Source organism: Etheostoma cragini, chromosome 1 (genome assembly GCF_013103735.1).
Source record: "Etheostoma cragini isolate CJK2018 chromosome 1, CSU_Ecrag_1.0, whole genome shotgun sequence".
In the NCBI taxonomy this organism is placed as follows: domain Eukaryota; kingdom Metazoa; phylum Chordata; class Actinopteri; order Perciformes; family Percidae; genus Etheostoma; species Etheostoma cragini.
The window spans coordinates 6768292-6788717 of record NC_048407.1 but is presented as its reverse complement, the minus strand read 5'-3'; the positions used below and the strand labels follow the sequence as shown (position 1 = coordinate 6788717).

The 20426-nt window shown below is 39.7% G+C and overlaps 1 protein-coding gene across 3 annotated transcripts in view; it reads right to left on the bottom strand.

The window, feature by feature from the left end:
• Nucleotides 1-1983: 1983 nt before the first annotated feature.
• The window catches only part of lrrk1 (leucine-rich repeat kinase 1), a 101815-nt gene continuing 83372 nt past the window's right edge, over nt 1984-20426 (bottom strand). For all 3 annotated transcript variants that reach the window (XM_034873496.1, XM_034873572.1, XM_034873639.1), the window contains 8 exons: nt 18146-18297; nt 14117-14234; nt 12779-12895; nt 10462-10659; nt 9713-9927; nt 7010-7405; nt 6291-6392; nt 1984-3260 (listed from right to left, as the gene is read on the bottom strand). In XM_034873496.1, the coding sequence (XP_034729387.1) occupies nt 3083-3260; nt 6291-6392; nt 7010-7405; nt 9713-9927; nt 10462-10659; nt 12779-12895; nt 14117-14234; nt 18146-18297 (1476 nt within the window). In that variant the 3' untranslated portion in view covers nt 1984-3082. The remainder of the gene's footprint in view (nt 3261-6290; nt 6393-7009; nt 7406-9712; nt 9928-10461; nt 10660-12778; nt 12896-14116; nt 14235-18145; nt 18298-20426) is intronic.

Here is a 20426-nt window from a genome sequence, read left to right as displayed (position 1 = left end):
AGGCTGGGAGTGTAGCATTACCATGTGACACTTTGCTTATTTGAAACTGCAGGGGGGCAATTTCTCCGTGCGGGAAAAGCAGAAAAAAGGGAGTTAATATTGCCCCTTATGATGTCATAAGGGGAAAGGTTACCTCCCATTTCTCTTGGTTTACACCTATCACCATTTCTAGCCACTGGGGGACTACAGCCAGACTGGGAAAACTCATATTAATGTAAATGTAAAAAACCTCATTAAGTGCTATTTTTATGCCATGGACCTTTAATGATTCGGACAGACATGAAACAGTGTTAACATAAGAACTTTATTTAGAACCATATTTTACAGTGATTATACACTACACAATAAGCTCTATTGCAACACACGTTCCTTATACATTCTGATAAATACATAACCTCTGCCATTACAAGGTTGTTATGAACAATATACAAGTCTTTACTGGCCACTGTAGAAATGCAAAGGTGCCGATTTAAGACAACAAAAGAGAAAATGTTGAAAAATATGTAAAGCCATATGGGGAGTAATGGTCTCCTGCAATGGTCTCAGCCTTTACACTGTGACTGACAGCTTGTCATTGTAACCACTCAACTAACCCTTAAGGACAAAAAAGTTTGTTCTAAAAACACTGCCATTCATTAGAATTTTACACTTTCATCAAGTGAAACTATTTTAGAATGTTAACCCTTTATATGCCGGTTTGTTGTTTTATGAAAATAAGTAAACAACAACAGACCATCCACCCGTTTTCAAACTCAGCCTCAACCAGTGACGTTTCATGACTGCATCTTACACGGTTCTGAAGAAAATATAAACACTTGGCAAAGTACTCCACACACACACACACACACACACACACACACACACACACACACACACACACACACACACACACACACACACACACACACACACACACACACACACACACACACACACACACACACACACACACACAAGAATACTAACGTCACTGTCACGGCTGGCAATCATTTAATCATTTTGTGTATACAACATGTATACAATATTTACACAACATATATACATTATATAAAGTGTATACGTGTGAGTGTATATACTGTATATATTGTGTATATATAGTATTCACAAAATGATTAAATTATTGCCAGCCGTGAAACTTACCAAAATGTATGCCACAAGCATGAAGCAAAATTATTGAATATTTTAAACTGACAAAGCCAAAAATGTCCCAAAGCACAAGGGCCATTGGCTTAAACGCTTCAGTCAAAGCCCGGCTCTCAGGGTTTTTGATTATTTGGTGACAGCACTGAGGGCTGATGTTTGGCTAAATAACTAGCTTATAGTAGAAAGCCTTCGCTCCACTGGTCACTGTAACTTCTTTTATCAGTGTTCGCGGTGTTTTCTGTCAATAGACTAGTGTGGACTGGTAACAACCCCTATACAGTAAGGGTTAGTAACATTTAAGTGCCCTGTCATTTGAACTAAGACAAAAGTATTTTACCCACACACTGTAAAAACCTAGGGGGATTGACTTTCAGTTTGGCTGATTTGGTTACACCCGTCCTAACTGGTCGAAGGTCAGTTTGAAATAGCTACTCTGTCAAAGATAGAACAGAATGAGAACTGGTGTACAGCGTTCCAAGATATACAACATTTTTTGTATTTCATCAATAACGTTGCCCTCTGTATAATCAATAATGACGAAAGAAGAAGAATTTGACTATTTTACAATTGGTTGGTTAGTCTGTCTCTCTCTCCCGCCACAGCCACACACTCAGACTCAAAGGTGGAGCTTAAACTTTCTCACTGAGCAATTCTGTGTTTGAGTCAAGCTGTTATGAAGGCAGTGAACCCAGTTATTTCTTTAAAATTGTAGGCTATTACAAACATTGTCAGACTGATGGATCACAGACACGTACCCCTTCCATGCAGCACGTCAGCTTGGTTTGATTTGTAGGTGTGTCAAAAAGTTAAAAGTAAAATTACACATTTACAACTTTTTGGTCTCGTGGTTATGACTCATGTACCTCAAAATGCAATCATTGTAAGCCTCTGGTCCCATAGTTTAACATTACTCAATCCTATTTCTGTACCCGTTTAGAGGCCAGCCAAATAAACTGCATCTGAGAGGATTCATCACCGCGGATTGTTTTAATAAAGAATAATAATAGAGAAGTAAAACACAACAAATATGTTTCAGATGATTTTCTGTTTTACTGTATTACAGATGCTTGAAGAGCCGGACACAAAATGCCTTGATTTAAAGCATTCATTCAAAGCTTTATTTAAAACAATAAAATTCTCTTTTATCTATGAGAACCTGCTTTAACATTAGGTTAGATGGCAAAAGCTGGTAACCACTGATCCGTTGCATAATGCTTGCACAGAACACGTGTTAGTGTGTTGCTTGGAGGCCACTCTGGTAACAATTTGAGTTGTGGCTGGCATGCAGATTCATACGACACAGTTAAAGAGAGGAACTCTTTGTTTTGAGTCAGTGTCATTGTTAAACAAACATCTAGAACCTGCTGTTGTTTCTAGAGCACAGCTGTTGCCCAGCAGAACCATTAAAACTCCAACAGAAATTCATTTAAAAAAAAGAAAGAAAATAATTGTCCTGTAAGAGTGCCCCATTCCATAAAGTTGCAGATTGGAAAAGTTAAATTATGGAAGACTAAAATAGACTGACAGAATAAACAATGGATTTCAGCAGCTGGAGTCAGACACAAACCACTGTGTCCACCACATCTCCAACTGAATTCCAGTCATACCAAACTGGCTAAATATCAAAACGCAACCAACATTAAAACCAGTCCGGAAGTAAACCTGAATCTGTGAGTCAGCTTCATGGCTTTCCATGTCTGCTGTGGGATTACAGATTTTTCAGGCCTTAACTTATTATTGTACTAAAGTATGTAGTGAGGGGACATAACCGTGTGCACAGCTGGAGGCATAGCAGACCCCCCCCCTCTCCTACGTTGCCCTGATGTCAGCATTCCGCAGCCCCCTGCTCTGAACACTGGCAGTCTGTCGGAGGGTATTCCCCTCGGCTCGCGGTCCATACAGAGCTGCAATTCTGCACCTTGCCGACGCTGCACAACAGCTACCTTCTTTTCCTCAGACTGGTCTCCAAGCGACTGAGCTCCTCATAAGACTGGTAGAAGACTTCTAGCTCGCGGCAGCCCCAGCCCCTCCAGACACACAGGCACCACTCCATGTTTTCCTTATGAAAGCCACATACAACTGTGTCCTTTGCCACTAGCTCTGCCTTCTCCAGGTTCCTGAGAGAAAGAGAGAGACGAGGGGAGAGAAGCGAGGGACACAAGACACATCGATTTACGAGAGAAAGAGAGGGTTGCGATGCAGGGAATGAGCTAAAGTTAGAAGCACATCTCTGTGCACTGTAATTAGCTCTTCCTAGAAGCTAGTAGGCAATTCTAGGAAGCGGTTCCCTGGAAAGCCACTAAGGATACTAAATGTACTAGTAGCACCAAAGTTACTATTTGTGTAAGTCTATTTGTCCAAGAACTAAATTCCTGCACTGCTCAAAAATGTTTAATGGAAAGCCCTTTCTCTTAAAAAGAAAGAAACGTTAAAGAACAGGACAAAGTAATCTACTTTTAAACTCCCACTAATTTATGAAGGCTGTGACACAAAGTGCTCTGAGAGGAAGAAGAGCTTCTGGGGAACCTGTGTCCTTAGCTCCACCACCCATGTATCATGCAAAACAACCCTGAATTATCTTCTTCCAATGTTGTTTCATCTTTCTGAGGTGTATCATTATCCTCTACAGTTCCTGTGATATACAGCCTCATGGTTCCAGGAACAGGTGAGCCAGGTGAGCTAACAGACACAAACAATATTGACTAAGAATGCAGTATATATATATTTGTAATAGAGTGAAACTATTTAATCAGAGTGGGAAGGTAGCATTTAATTCCTGATCATAACAGCTGAAGAACAACACAGCAGCAGCTTTGTGAAATAAATGAAGCCCTACGGGCCTGACGACCCCTCCCTTGACCTGGGCCATGACCCCCCCCAATGTGTCGCCTATGTTACAGGTGCACATGTAATAACTGCTTATTAAGGGTCTTGTTTCGTGTGGCCCTTTTATTGCCTGTTGCTAAAAGGCCAGGCCTCTTTGTGGAAACTTACACAGAAGTCCTTTCTGCAAAGGACCAGCTGCTGCCTTCTTTACAAAAATAATTACAGACTCAGCCGAACACCAGAAGTACATGATGAAGGATCTTGCTAAGCTTTATTGAAGCTGCATCAGTAAATTCATATAGAGCTTTTTGGCCAGTAGTGAATGCTTTCAAGCATAGCTGAAATTAGGCTCCATGCAGGTGGAAGAAACCACAATTTAAAACTCACTAGACTTTGATGTTAGGAAGACTTTATTCTTATACCAACTAAAATATGATGAAGCCTATTTCAGACTAAACACAGCAACGTTGTTAAATTATCAATAGATTTGTTCTTAAATGTCCATCATATAAACTAAAGACCAGATTACATTTAACTGTAAAATCTACAGTGATCTATGTTATATGGATATAACATATGGAGGTTATATGCATTCATTTTGAATGGCGGTAGTGTGTTTAGGCTGCGGGGCTGTGGGGGCGCAAGAAAAACGGGTCTGTCAAACTAACTCGACTTTTGAGGCGACCCGCGCCGACGTCATGCTGCAGTGGCCAATCATGTAACTAGAGATCAGACTTGTCATTGTGTTTGGACCTTCGGTGAGGCAGTGAGAGTCCTGTAGAGGAAACAGGAAACATCACTGCCTCCATCGCTACCACAAAAGGTTTTAACCCTTGTGTTGTCTTCCCGTCATAATTGAAAATCACTTTTGATGACGCTTTTTATCGATGTTTTTAACTTTTTCTTCCATTTTTGTTCCTTTTTTCAAGACTTTTGATGCTTTTTTCAATGGTTGTCACTTTTTTGACGTTTTCAACACTACTTAAAACTTTAGTTATTAACTTCAGTTTTACAGTTATTTTTAGAATTCATGGTCAACAAACCTCATTTATAGGAAATTATACCGAATGTTTGAGTTAGAAAAAAAGAAATTAGGAACTATTTAGACTAAAATTAAAGGAAAGTATGTTGATGGATAATCAAAGCCAAGAATATGTCATCTTTTACTCAATACTATTTTCTACTATTTACTTTTTTCAAGTGCTATAAAATTGAATAAGACACCCCAAAATGAATGAAAGTAGAGATTTGTACTCGCTAAAGAGCGTTGTGTGGAATCAATCATGTTATTTTGGGTAATTAAAGAGAACACTGATATAGGAAAACGGGTCAATTTGACCCGAGGACAACATAAGGGTTAAAACACCAAACACAAGCACTGAACTGCCCAGGAGTTTGTATAAAAGCGATAAAGCACAGACAGTCTTGTTTTTCTCTTTCTCTGGTAGATAGAGCTGCCATCAATAGGGGTCAGAAACCTTGAGCTCTATGAACGATCTGACAGAAAACAGTAACTGTGAAATATAAAGTCTACTTGTGCTACATTGGACGGTTAAACACAACAAGACGTCAAACAAATGACGTCTTGTTGGCCGTTTCAGTGACACTCCCACACTGTGACAAATCGGCGCATCACCTTTTGCTGGTCTGTCTTACACCTTAACACGTCAACTGACAAAATGTCCGGCAAACGTGAAGATTATCTGACTATTACCTGTCAGTGAACTGACCTTACATTTGGAGCTGCCTGAGATCTTCCTAAAATAAAATGGAAATGGAAATAAAATCTAAAAACAATTTGATGCACATTCTGAATCAGTGGACTTCCTTTATGGCTGGAAGATGCAATATGTAATCCACAAGAGCAACGCAGAGAGGAGCCAAGCCAGTATCTGTATCTAGATTAGAGGTGCAAAGAATATTTGATTAATCTATCATTTGTAAACTATTAAATTAATAGCCAACTATTTTGATAATTGATTAATAATATAAATCCTCTGATTGGAGCTTGTTAAATCTAAATGTTTTCTAGTTCCTTCTCTCCTTTGTGCCAGCAAACTGAATATCTTTAAGTTTTTGAAAAGTAAAAACATCTGAGGATGTCATGGCTTTCCCTGATTCACATTTGTTTTACAAATTTCTGACATTTAAGAGATAAAACAACAGAAAACAATCAGCAGGCAAATCAACAATGAAAATAATCATTAGCCCTAATCTAGATGCTCTGTTTAGTGACCTTACATGTTACTGATCTGTGGTAATGTTTGGCTGACACTGTGTTGTTTCTACAAATCAGGACTCTTAACAAGAAAGGAGCTTACCCCAAAGATGAACATCCTGGTGGACTGAGGACAGCGATGACACGCCCCCTCAGCTGATCGTCATGTGACTGCATTTCAATAACCATCACATCACCTCCACGCCTGCCAATCTCACACACACACACACACACACACACACACACATCAACTTTGCAAAAAATGCTAAATAAACTGGAGATTTTAGTCAGTTCCACCTAACTAAAATGAAAGGAGTCTTTGTCTGTCTGTCTCTCTGGCTGCCTGCCTGTTTTCCGACTTCTTGAGACCTGACAATCGGCAGGTGAGCTGCCAATTGTCTTACTTATAGTCATTTGCAGATGTGTCATACAAATAAATAGTTAAAAAATCATGTATTGTGATTTCTGAATTTTTCTTTTTAGATTACATCTCTCACAGTGGACATGCACCTACAATGACAATTTCAGACCCCTTTAGATAGAGTAGATTTCTAAGTGGGAGAAACTGCAAAATAGCAGGGTGTTCAAATACTTATTTTCCTCACTGTAACTATGAAGTACATACTTCTACGCAGAGCCTAGGCTGTGAGGATTTATACTTCTGCGCTGGTGCGTCTGTGTCAATCAAAGGAGTTCCCCTGTCTGCCCCTGGCTTTGTGACCACAATCGAAAAGCTCTAACAGGATAAAATCCTATTCACTTCATATCCCCAATGTCTCAGTGTCTTTGTGTTGTGTTCACATGGTGTGTAGTGTTTTGTACCTGGGGATCCATAGAGTTCCGTTCACTGGTAGCACAGTGAATGCTTGCAGCTGCGTCGGTGTGGGGTTGGAGGATGCCTGCTGGTCTTGGTCCTCTGCTGGCAGTGGCGCACTGCTGTGGCTGGCTAATGAGGCGAGGGCTGAAGTGCTGGAACAGTCTGACCCCAGTGGCTCCAGGGAGCAGTTGGTTGATATGGAGCAGTATTCTGTCAGTGAATCCTGGTGCTGGATGATCTGAGTGCCCGCCTCCTCGCTGTAGATTAATGTCACTTCTCCCTCAGTCCACTCCAACTTCTCTTCTTGGTCCGTGGGCTTGAGTTCCGTAGTTCTCACCATGGCAACCCCTGCAGGACACTGCACAGCGAAAACATCCCGAAGAGGATTGCTGTCTCCACAGCTGAAACCATAACATTCAATTCATCAACTTTATTATTACCACAAGGGGCAATTAGTTAAGAGAAGCTATAGACAACACACACACACACACACATACAAACAGCACACAAGCCTACATATAGACCACATGATCCCCAAAACAGCCACTAATGTTTGAGCAGCTTTTTTCTCCTGCGAACAAGCAGAGATGTGAGTACTGAATCACACAGGTTAAGACTGCATAGGTCCAACATGTTAGTGTGCACATTTCTTAGCATTAACTAGCCAACCTGAAGTAACAAAGGTATAATTCACAAAGATGTCTGTAAAGGAGCGCTTCCAGGAATCAAATTGTTTGTTTGAGGTGCTTCTTGGATGGAACAGTCATATATGGGATTGTTGATTTTGCAGGTCTTCCTACTCACAAAGCACGTAGAGGTCTGTAATTTTATCATAGGTACACTTCAGCTGTGAGATACAGAATCTAAAACAAAAATCCAGAAAATCACATTGTATTATTTTAAAATAATTTATTTGCATTTTATTGCATGACATAAGTATTTGATCACCTACCAACCAGTAAGAATTCTGGCTCTCGCAGAACTGTTTGTCTTTCTTTAAGAAGCCCTCCTGTTCTCCACTCATTACCTGTATTACCTGCACCTGTTTAAACGTGTTCCTGTACAAAAGACACCTGTCCACACACTGAAACAGACTCCAACCTCTCCACAATGGCCAAGACCAGAGAGCTGTGTAAGGACATCAGGGATAAAATTGTAGAACTGCACTGGAAAGGCTGGGATGGGCTCCAGGACAATAGGCAAGCCACTTGGTGAGAAAGCAACAATTGTTGGCGCAGATATTAGAAAATGGAAGAAGTTCAAGATGACGGTCAATCTCCCTTGGTCTGGCGCTCTACACAAGATCTCACCTCGTGGGGCATCAATGATCATGAGGAAGGTGAGGGATCAGCCCAGAACTACACGGCAGGACCTGGTCAATGACCTGTAGACCGCTGGGACTACAGTCTCAAATAAAAAGAACACACTACGCCATAATGGTTTAAAACCCTGCAGCACATGCAAGGTCCCCCTGCTCAAGCCAGCTCAAGCCAGCTCATGTCCAGGCCAATCTGAAGTTTACCAGTGACCATCTGGATGATCCAGAAGAGGAATGGGAAAAGGTCATGTGGTCTGATTCAACAGAAATAGAGCTTTTTGGTCTAAACTCCACCCGCTGTGTTTGGAAGAAGAAGGATGAGTGCAACCCCAAGAACACCATCCTAACCGTGAAGCATAAGTTGTAAACATCATTCTTTGGGGATGCTTTCCTTCAAAGGGGACTGGATGACTGCACCGTATTGAGGAGTGGCTACGTAAGAAGCATCTCAAGGTCCTGGCGTGGCCTAGCCAGTCTCCAGACCTGAACCCAATAGAAAATCTTTGGAGGGAGCTGAAAGTCTGTATTGCCAAGCAAACTCCCCAAAACCTGAAGGATCTGGAGAAGGTCTGTCTGGAGGAGTGGGCCAAAATCCCTGCTGCAGTGTGTGCAAACCTGGTCAAGAATTACAGGAAACGTTCACTGTAATTGTAAAAAATGTTTTCTGTACCAAATATTAGGTTCTGCTTTACTGATGTGTGAAAGACTTCATTTCATTCAATAAAATACAAATAATTATTGACATACAATGTGATTTTCTGGATTTTTGTTTTAGATTCTCTCACAGCTTAAGTGTACCTACGATAAAGATTACAGACGTCTACATGCTTTGTAAGTAGGAACACCAGCTAAGTCAGGAGTGTATCAAATACTTGTTCTCCCCACTATGTATAGTCTTTATTGTTATGGCTTAGTCATCTCAACCTTTAAAAACAACCCTGATGCGTTTCAGCACAAGCCTTCGCCAGGGACTCCCTGACAAAGGCTTGTATGCCGAAACGCGTCAGAGTTGATTTTTCATTTTTCCAGTGAGAGTGCCTTGGAATTTTTCAGATTTTTGCTAACAAAGGTATAGTATTGCTTCAAATATTCATCATCCGGGGTGACCTCTAGCTCACCCAGTAAAACCGTGCACATGTAAGATTGTTCTTCCCATTCACCAACCATTGAATTATGGTTTCTTTAAGCTGTTGGTAATGCATGCATATCACTAAACCACAGTTTTTAGGCATCTTTTGATTTTCAGCAATAATATGTTAATACATATTAATACAGCCTGCCAGATTCTGTTAACTTTCAAGGCATGGCAGAATTCCTCCGACATGAGCATGATTAACTGTTCTCCAGAGTATAACCCTATGGCAGTCCTTTAGACATTAGCTCCACTCACCTGTACTTGGCACAGAGCTGGTAGGAGGCAGCATGGTAGAGCAGCAGGGTGTTGGTGTGGTCATCCAGGGTCCACACTGCCTCCTCTCCCCATAGACTGAAGCTGGTTGTCATGGATACAATGGAGGACGGTGGGTTGTAGGGCTCCAGCCTTTGAACTGCCTGGAGACTCCGGCAGTCAATGACCAGCAGGCCCGGACCATTGGAGAACCATAACTGATAAACACCACGGACAGGGAGAGGGACAACACAGTGACTAACCCTAACGGATAGCTGAGAGTTATTTCCCCCTCCGGTAGAACACTGTCTCGATGGGTTACACCTCTTGGTAGGGCTGGGCGAGATGGCCAAAATATTCTATCCTGATATAGGTCATATCAAATCTGGGTAATAATATATTTCATGATATAGAATGTTTTCTGGTGAATCAATAATTAAACAGTCCATATGAAATAACCACATGGTAAAGTATATTACTGTATACTCCTGTGTGAATAAAAAAACATGACAATATAGTGTGTGTATAGTGTCATTTAATTAGGAACTTTAGTGCAAAATCAAGGATCCTAATGATGTGTATATTGATGCAATGCCATTCAGGTGTGTTTTTTCGACATTGCAATAGAAACAATGTAGATACTATGAACATGTTTATGTATTGTTTTGACAGCGATATATATTGTTATATCGCCAAGCCCTACTTGTTGGTGACTTATCAAACATGACATTCCTGACAGATCATCTGCTCACCTGGGAGCCACTGTTGACCAGTGCCATGCTCCTGACTGGGTAGGGTCTCTGTCTGGGATCTGAGTCCTTCAGAGCAAACACTGTCTTGTTGAGGGTGTGTAAACAAAGGTAGGTCTCCCCCTCCAGAGGAAGGCCCTCCACCAAGCTGTACACTGCAACCAGGCCGTCAGACATCCCCGCAAACACTCTGGCCAGGCTCTTAACAGGTTAGAAACATTTACATTTTAATAATCATATACACTCTAAAGGTCCTACCTTGCACCCGGCACAGTACAGCACAAAGCCGACACAAGACTATCCAGCACCCACATCGTTTAAATAGCAAATTGACCTGCCCCCCTCCCCCAACATGTTTGGTTTAGGCTGTTGGGTGACTTTTTAAAATGGAAAAATAATAGTCTTTGGGATAATAATAGGGTTCCACTGGCCTGCTGACCTCGTTAACGGTTACGCCCAAAACACACATGAATTAATGAAGACACTATGTATAACCTATTTGAACCATGCACCTGGAGCACTAACCCTTTTTTACGCCGTCAAACTAGCAAAAGTGGATTTGGACAAACCCTAAACGAACTTGTGCCATGCGCTTTACACCGTGCTCAGTTAAAATAGGGCCCTCGGACTTGCAATGAAAGGTTTTAGTGTCCCATTCTCTACATGTTGTTTCAGAAGCCTGTTCTGGGTTTTTCCTACGTCCTTTACTGCTGTGACATTAACATTTCCGAATAGTACATTGTAATACAAAATAATCGCTGTACAGTGTTTTTTATTTATTTATTATTATTTATTTTTTTACATTTGCTGATATGAACTGTGAACTGCAATGTTATTACTGGCTGGCTTAATACAAGGGATACACCCTTCCATAATATCCGACGATCACAGATTTATACAAAAAAGATGATCACATTTCATTCTCATCCATCCCCCAACCCCGTCCCAACAACACCCACCACCCTTCTAACAACTTGATGCTACCAGCCACACTTCAAAAGGTACCCAAGTGTATAGCAGTTCTGTGTGGATGGTTAACAGGGCAGCTGGTCAGAGGGGAGCGGCAGTACAGACCATAAAGTAACTTCTTCCCACAAATACATTGTTTGGTACCTGAGACTCACAGCCAATAATACCGGCTGTGAGATGTTTAAGGGCAATTGTGAGTGGCAGGTAAGCTATTAGCACACTGTTATTACTGGTTGATTTACCCTACAGAGATCTAAAATTCCAACACATAAAAGCGGAAGGTAAAGAACATGTGGCCAAAAAGAGGGACATTCAGCAGAATATCCTGGAGCAATTCAGGAAGTGGAACGTTGTGAAGACTATTCAAACATAAGCGGCTTTCACACATGCACAGCTCACCTGCAATTATTTAGACATTACCCAGCAGAGCTGTATGTGAGAATGCTAATATCTGAATCACTTGGATAGTCTGGAGTATTTCCAATATCTGACACGGACAATCTTCTGTTGTGTGCTACATGTGTGAAAGGGAAACTTGGAAATATGTCTGGATCTGATTCCTCGGACGTAGTCTGGAGTTCATATGTGAAAACGTCATTGAAAGCTCTTTAAAATGTAGTATGTTACTGGAGAACAACGATGAGTTGGAAAATAATGAAATAAACAAAGAAGATTGTTTCTTTCACTGATTTTAAAGTTAAAGCCTTAATACTCAACTGTGAGCATGAGGGAATCCATTCAGTTGTATCATTATTAGATAATTCTGCTGCCTCTGTCCCCTTCTACCTGCAATGGTTTCGTTTTCATTCTAAAAATATCAGATTGCTGCGTTCCTTCAATTAGCCTGCCTGTTCTTTTTCTTCTGATAACGCACAAGAGGTTATGTTGGAATTCTCATTTGCTCACATGCTGTAAAGCGTTTTGCTAAATATTCATATATTCATCCAATGCAGCTGACATGGACGCGCTGTTCTGATTATCTATATAAGGTTTATATCAATCAGGTTTACAAAGTGCATCAGGGTCAAAACATCTCTCTGAGAGGAAAAAAATCAAATGTTTCCTGGTTTAATTAACTGATTTCAGATGATTTTTAAGTGATCATGCATTTAATCTCTGTGTGTATTAAACCTTGTGCTGTAGTCTTTAAGTAAACTTAACAACATTCAATTAAGTTCAGCTGTGTTGGAAGTGTCACTTAAATGTTACAGGTCTGACCTACTACAAATGCCGTCACGTAACTTTTATAGAAACAAGACCAATATGTAAAGTCACAGCAATGCCCATAAAGTGAGATTATATAGGTCTGCACTATGTGTGTGTGTGTGTGTTTGTTAAAATGTGAACTGACCTGTTCTCTTGCTGGAACAGGGAACAGGCAGGTGATGACACCTGGACAGGAGAACTGTTTCTGGGGTTGACTGAGTGGACACATGTCCTTCAGACTGTAGATGAAAACCTCCTGCTCCTATCACACAAACATGCTAAATGTTTTACAATAATTAAGACATTGCGTGTAAAATCCCAGACAAACATGTTTACATCATTATTACATTATACACAGGATGTACTGTCAAGAAACCTTCAACAATCTTTACTGCATTAAAGCATTACTGAAGAAACAGAAAAGCTACCTCGAACCACGTTTTGCTCAGATCCAATCTCAGATTCAACAGATGGGGCTTAACAACGACAATAAGCTAACTGCTATCCATGCCCGGCTAGAGTCTCTGACTGCAAGCTTTGGCTTTATCAGATTGGATGGGAACAACCTAAAGACCACAGTGAAAAGCAAGCAAGAATTCTTGACAACCATGGCCGTTGCTTAACAGGAGATGGAAGTGAAGCTAGCAGACATGGAAGACAGAAGCCGAAGATGCAATATCCGCATTGTTGGGCTAAAAGAGGGACTAGAAGGTGCTAATGTCATTTAGTATTAATTAACAAAGTGCCCATAGCTAGATAAAAACATGAGATTTAAGCAAGTCAAAAGATTATTTTACCAGTTTATTCTTACCAGTTAGAAAGGTAATGTAAGCTATTTGTTAGTATTATTACGTTTATCCAATGCTCTAGCTAAACTCATGAATACAACGTTAGTTTGCCTACGCCTGCCTTTTGGATATCTGACTTGGTAATAAAAAGCTTGCTTCAAACTAACATCGGGTATGCCATTAGCTTAGAATCGAATCCCCCAGTCTTCCCATTCTTCCTTTTGATCCACTTGTCTTTATAAAAGCTTTTTTTTTTTGGTTTGGCAGCCTATAAAAACGTATGGGTTCTTTATATTGATGGTAGTGCTTATCACCACACACCAGCTTTTAGGAACTTTTTTGTAGTTAGCTAATAAACGGAATAGACGAGGAGGCTCCTTCACGCAATACAAGTCAAATGAGAGCAGAGAGTTGTTTTCACTCTGGTGGGGGCGGGACTTAAATGCACTCCGTCTATGCCGGCGTTGTTTTGTTCAGTGTAAAAAAAAACAAAAAACACTGCCTCGCATTATGGCAGACCTTCTTTCCGGTAGTATTGCCAAATCTCTGTGTGACAGGCTTTTGACAGAAAGAGTGTCCAAACACCAGGTGTGTGGCCAGGTCATCTTACATACTGAAACATAAACTGAACCAGTACTTTTGTACGTGAAGCAAAAATTACTTTTATTTTCATGAAAATGGTGAATGCGGTTTACCTCAGTGGCCATCCAAAGAACGTTAGCTATCTTCATCTGACAGCTGATCCTGCTGCCTGCACAGGACATCCTCTTCACCTGCACCTGGCCCTTCTCCACATTCACCACACTGTAGCTCCTACACACACAAATATACAATTGTAAGTATACTGTATGTATTAAACATATGAATTGGTTTCATTGCTGTGATCTGGTGAGGGCATTGCATCTGACACAAGGCATCCGACAAGTTGAAACATTGTATCTGAGTTGGACATTTAAAAAAATTTTAGTTTAATATTTAAAAGTTTAATATTTAAGCTATTGCACACACTGGTCACTGTAAACATTCATTACTTGCAGACCTACTTCCCAGATCAACTTTACCACAGCTGTGAATCCACACAGTTGGTGCAAAGTAAAATTGAAGAAACCATCTTGGACGAATTTACTCTGGCCTTCCTCTAGATAAATTAGATAATTGGAGTAAGATTAGGAAAAAATTAGGGAATTTTGATTGTTCACAAAAAAAACTCCCTCAAGGTTAATGTTTCATAAAAATTAATCATTTTGTTTAAAAAAATTGAATGAAAAAGTTCATTCACATTTTTTTTTAATCTGCATTTACTATAGCTTACGCCACTGGTTCCCAACCTTTCTGGTTTGAGGTCCCACCACATTTTTCATTTGATGTTTATTTAAATAGGGACAGATGCTTAGACATAAACATTTTTGCAACAAATCTTCAAAGTAAAACATAACAGCATTTATAGCTATTGTCTGTCCCTAGAATGGCTTTTAAACAGTCATGAAAACAAACATTAAACAGTGTTACAGTTATACTCCATAAACATAATACAACTTAAGAAACCTTATTTATTGATATTGATTGATTTCAATATCGATCGAGCCAAAGATTCTTTTCTACCTTAAAACAATATTTTCTAAATCATTTCAGCGGTTGATTAACTTGTTCAAATAAGACATAAGAATAATGGTAATGGTAGGCCTGCACAATATTGGAAAAATTTTACATTGCGATATATTTTCCCCTGCGATGTATTTGCAATATGAAAAAAGTAATTTTTAAAAGAGGACTTTCTGCTTTATTTGGAAATAATAAATCATTCTTGACTACTGCGGTGATGTTGTCAGGGAAGTACATCATAGAAGAAAAAAATGAAAAAGGATCTTTTCAAATGTGAACCATTCTTTGTTGAACTTTAATGCTTTAACACCAGAGGAAGTCAGCGCTGTAACTAACGTTACTCTTCTGAAGTGGTTTTGGACGGAAATTAGGTAGAAATAAGCTGGTTGACTAGCATGACAGCATTGTATTCTTATAACAATCAATCCAGGCTAACGTGGATAACAGTGACTGCATGTTGCTTCCTCTAAATTTCAGGTTTGGGTCAACTAGCGGGGCCAGCATGTGCACTAGCAACAAACTCTGTGTATCCAAGAACAATTAAATCAGTGTAAATGAGGTTAAAACAGACACAGATTCTGTAGTAGATTAGTGTTACGTTTCCAGTGTCCCGGCTTCAAACCATAACTTTAGTTGACAGATGGACCCCTTGTTTCTTTAGGTAACGTCACATACACATGATGCCCACATGGATACCTGTCTTAAAGGGGAAGGGTTGGCCGGTATGTAAAAGAAGAACGGTGAAAGTTTCCTTTTCTATCAAACAGCAAAAAAGGAGAGTCAACATCGCGATGTTGATGCTGAAACACAATATCGTTTATCCCTAGGTAATGGTAACAGTAATTCAAAATTCCGCTTCCAACCTGGGAACAAAAAGGAAAAGGGTTTTGATGCCTAACGAAAAGGTGCTGTTTGAGTAGCTAATGCTAGTTCTATAACGTTAGCTAATTCTTGGTGGGTAACATAAGATTATGACATTCATTACACTATATCACAGTTATTTTTAGTATTATTGTTTTGACCACGGTTAACAACTTTGGGCTAACAAATTAATCCGTAACGTAAACTGTATAGGTAGACGACTAATCTAATGGTAATTTAGCTAGCTAGCACACCCCTGTCTGTCTGCCTCAATCTCCCAGCCCTGCAAGGCTTCAGTCGGGATGAGAGCTGACAACAGCCCCTGTAACACATCCACAGTCAGCCCCCAGCCAGCTAGCAGCCAGGTCAGCACTTAACTCCGGTGCTAAGGACGCTAACGGCAGTTTACTGAACTGTTGGGAAACAGACCCAGGCACCCTAGTCAGAAAAGCGGCCATTTGTAACCTTACACCTCTGTTACCGTTACTGTTGTCTGACCCCTCTTAAATAGGCCAGTTTACATATTACATTATGTGCTTACATAATTGCAAAGGTGTTCTCCAATGTTTTCTCAATTTAAAAAAAAATGATATCAGATTAGCAAACAGAATGTGCCCTTGGAACATTGGATAAATGGTTGCTGATAATGGGAAATTCTGTCTAAAATGGAGTGGTATAGAAATTTGTAAGTGACCCCAAACTTTTGACCGGTAGTGTATATGTTCTTAGTTATTGTAATGTGTATTACTTGTGAATTCTGTGGTTTTCATTTCTTTCTTTTATTTATTTCATATTCTTGTGCTGCTGTAACATCTAATCAAACATCATGTTATCAACAAATATGCAAAGTTAAAAAAGAGAAAAACAAGGATGCAGACAGTTTTATCTCTTCTTTTTTCCTCTCTTGCACTGTATGCTACACCAGCTTAGTGTGGGTAGAAGGTCAGAAAGATAGGATGACGACTTTTATCTGTGTTATTATGGACTTTGTTTAAATAATTGGAGGTGCTGCTTGGCCACTGCCTCCTATAGCATGTTCATTTTCTGAAGTTTCTGAGGTCTAGTGACAGTGGGAGTGTTGGGGGAGGGGAGCTAACAAGGTCTTATCACAGTGAAGGAGTTAACAACAGGAAGAAGACTACAGGAGTCAGCTGCAGTCATTAACACCACCTGTACGTAGGGATCAGAGCTGCTTTTATTGTACAGAGATTAGCCTGGAATCCTGCTGCGACACACAGAAAACAATAGAGCTGCTACATTAGACACCTGGGAGTCAGTAGTGTGCGTTTATGACTACTGTGGTGTATAAGCATCAAAGTGTGTGCTGTAGGATTTACTACAGCACACACTGCTGTAGTAAATCTGCTTTGTTAAGGTTACATAAAATTACATATCAGACACTTTAGTTTAAATGCATGCAAGGCACTAAAAGTCAAAGGAATACCTCTTTTACACCACCGACCAGGGTTGTGCTAGGGTTGTCTGATCAAGGTTCAACCCTCCTTTTGGAAATTGAAACCAAGCCAGTAACAAGGGTTTTCAACAATAGTTAATAATTCAATAATAATTTAGAGCTCACCTGGGTCAGCACGGGAGCAATGCATAACAATTACCTTAAGAGCTGGAAATGGGCGGGGCTTTCAGATCATATTCAGGGAACAGCTAACATTAAATACTCCAGTCTAGCTGTATACCAGCAGAACTTATAATTTGTAACTACTTGAATCCGTCATTGTTTATAGACATAAGGCTTATTTCATGTTTGTTTTGCAGTGATAATGTTCTAAAGCACAAATAAATAACCACCTTATCAGATGATTTTGGGAGAGTGATTTCTTCTCCTCTGCATATTTATTGCATCAGCTGGAAAAAGAAGTAGATTACTCTAGTGCTGATTTATGACTATTTTCGGTGAGGGGAAAACATTTCTCTTTGTTTGATTACATTAAAAGTAAAGTTGGGCTTTGCTGTTGGTGTTTTTTTTTTAAAAGAAAGAAAAAAAAGAGAGACCGCAGCAGCCAGAAGAATTAAACAAAACTTAATTTCATATGTTTACATTCCTATGCTGGGTTTTTACAGGGAGTTTTGTCTGTAAAACCCCATAACCGCGCTGCAAAATACAGACTAGTGAAGATCCGAGCACCCACTACCAATGGACTGTTCGGAAATGAAAAGAGAGAGGTTTGTGAAGGGAAACAAACCCAAGAAATGAATGACTAAGAAGAGTTCTTTTTTTAGCAGACTAAAGAGTTGAAACAAACCTGTTGTCCTTATCTCCGTTCCAGAACACAGCGCTGTGTCCCTGCAGCTGGGACAAGAAGAGCTGCGAGTGGCTGTCACAGGGCAATAGGTACCTGAGGCAGGGGAAGCTGGGCTCCTGCATCTGCCTCACACACCGCATGGCCCCCGGCCTCTGCACATACACACGCACAAAGGGTAACTTTAATATGCTGTTTGACAGATTTTTTTTCTTTAGGCAATTTCATTACACTTAATCACTAATGACATTATTGTATTTTTCTTGTATTTAATAAAACTGAAATACAATCTAGTTCAGCCTTTTGGTTGTTACTCAATGTCAGTCAGAGGTGAGTTTCTATTTTATGTATTTTAGTTTTTTTAACAGTCGCAGTGTTTATTGCTAAGGCAGCATTTCTACAGTTTTCTTCAATTTAAAAAAAATTGCAAATAAACGACAAAAATGTCGGGGGAAAAAGCAACAAAACCACTGGAAAAGTGTCATAAGAAAACATTTTTAATTTTGACCCAAAAAAGCTAAAAGTTGCATAGTTGACAGAAAGACAGAGCAAGGGTTAAACTATTCTACTCTTTCCTCATTGGCATTATAGGACTGGTGTCTAGAGTGGCTGCAAACTAAATTGCATGTTGGTCCCATTTGTAGTTGTAATACAGACAATTATTTTTGGACTAGCGACCAAAAGAACTACAACCCCACAGAATAAAAATAAAATAAAGCAATGCCGGAGCGTTAGAGGTAGCGTTCCTGACATAGTAAAATAAAGACCTGTTGAAAATTATTTTAGATCTAAGAGATAATACTTATAATAATAATATAATTAGTATAATGATATAATAATTTAAGACTTTTTAAGGTCTCAATTTTAATTTTAATTTCCGGCAAAATCCTGTAAGGCTATAGGTCACATTTAAATGATTCATTAAAAAATGTATTATCATGAACTACCAGCAATTTAATGGTGAAAATAAGTCATTGTTATAAGACAACAAAAACAACTACTAGATGGGAAATGGGTATTTTACAATAACGTTGAATGCACCACAAAGCTTACCAGTTTTTCTGACAACCGCAGGAAGCAAGTTTGTGTCTTTAGCTGCAGACTGTTGTACGTCCCAGTGTTGGAATCCTCTACACTTTACAGTGTTTAGCTTTAGTATGTTGCAGCCAGTCACTAAATAAAGGTAGGTTAACTTTAATGTTACCTGTTGTCAAGTGTAACGTTTACTAGTGTCACATGCAGCAATGTTTCTGTTGCCTCTAAGTCTGTTTCGGGGAATCAGAGGGCAAGCCAGGCATTTAAATGGCACCAAAATGAGGCACCTAAATCTGTGTTGCTATTTTGTCCAGCAGATAACGGTTGTTACAGCACCGGGTCTCGGTACCCAATCTTACACACCGGCAAACATGACCTGTTCTATCCCTTGGTCTCTGTGATGGTGCAGTAAGTTTGTTAATGTCTTATCATGTGTCTTGAGCAAGCGGGAATAGGGTAACTTTTTTTTTTTTTTTTTTTTTTAACTGGACCCTATTTCTTCTGTTTTTGTATCTAAGTGACTGACTGAAACAACAATCTTTGAAATTAGTCCAGTATGAACTAGTGAGAAGGCTTCAGTCAGCAGTGGCTAAGCAAGTTACAATGTTAGTTAGTGGACAGTTGCGTACCTTCAGGTTCTGTCCACTAAAAGTGCTTGTTTTACCACTGACAGGCTCAGATTATTATTCATTAAGTGTCTGACAAGATTATGGAAAGGATCCATACAGAGATAGACCTATTGTTAAAGAGTAAGATCCTTTTTGTCCAACATGAAACTGCCTCAAAATCGCTATTGCCAAACCTACCAGACTTTATTTAACTAAACCGTAAAACACACTTCAATCGATGTCAACAAAACTTAATCTATCAAATGCCGTCTTGGTTCGTCTTTCCACTGTTCCAACAATCACCACTCTTTTGGTTGGAATAAACCCTTAATTCACCCATTTACATGTGAAAATTATACAAGTTTATTTGAATGTCTGAACAGTTTGACAATGATGAATTCGGAGCGGTTTGTGGTTAAACAAAAAAGATTCTTATTCTATCTCTGTAGGGATCCTTTTTTTGGGGGAATATTCAAATAATATTTTAATATTTAATGCTCAAATGCAGCCTGTTATTAATATGTACTACACTACATAGGCTAATGCATTGTCCATGCCACTAAGCATGTGCTTGTTGTTGTGGTCTGTCCACTAGAAGGACTTCCAACCTTGAAGGGGACGACCTACGTCATGGCTCATTG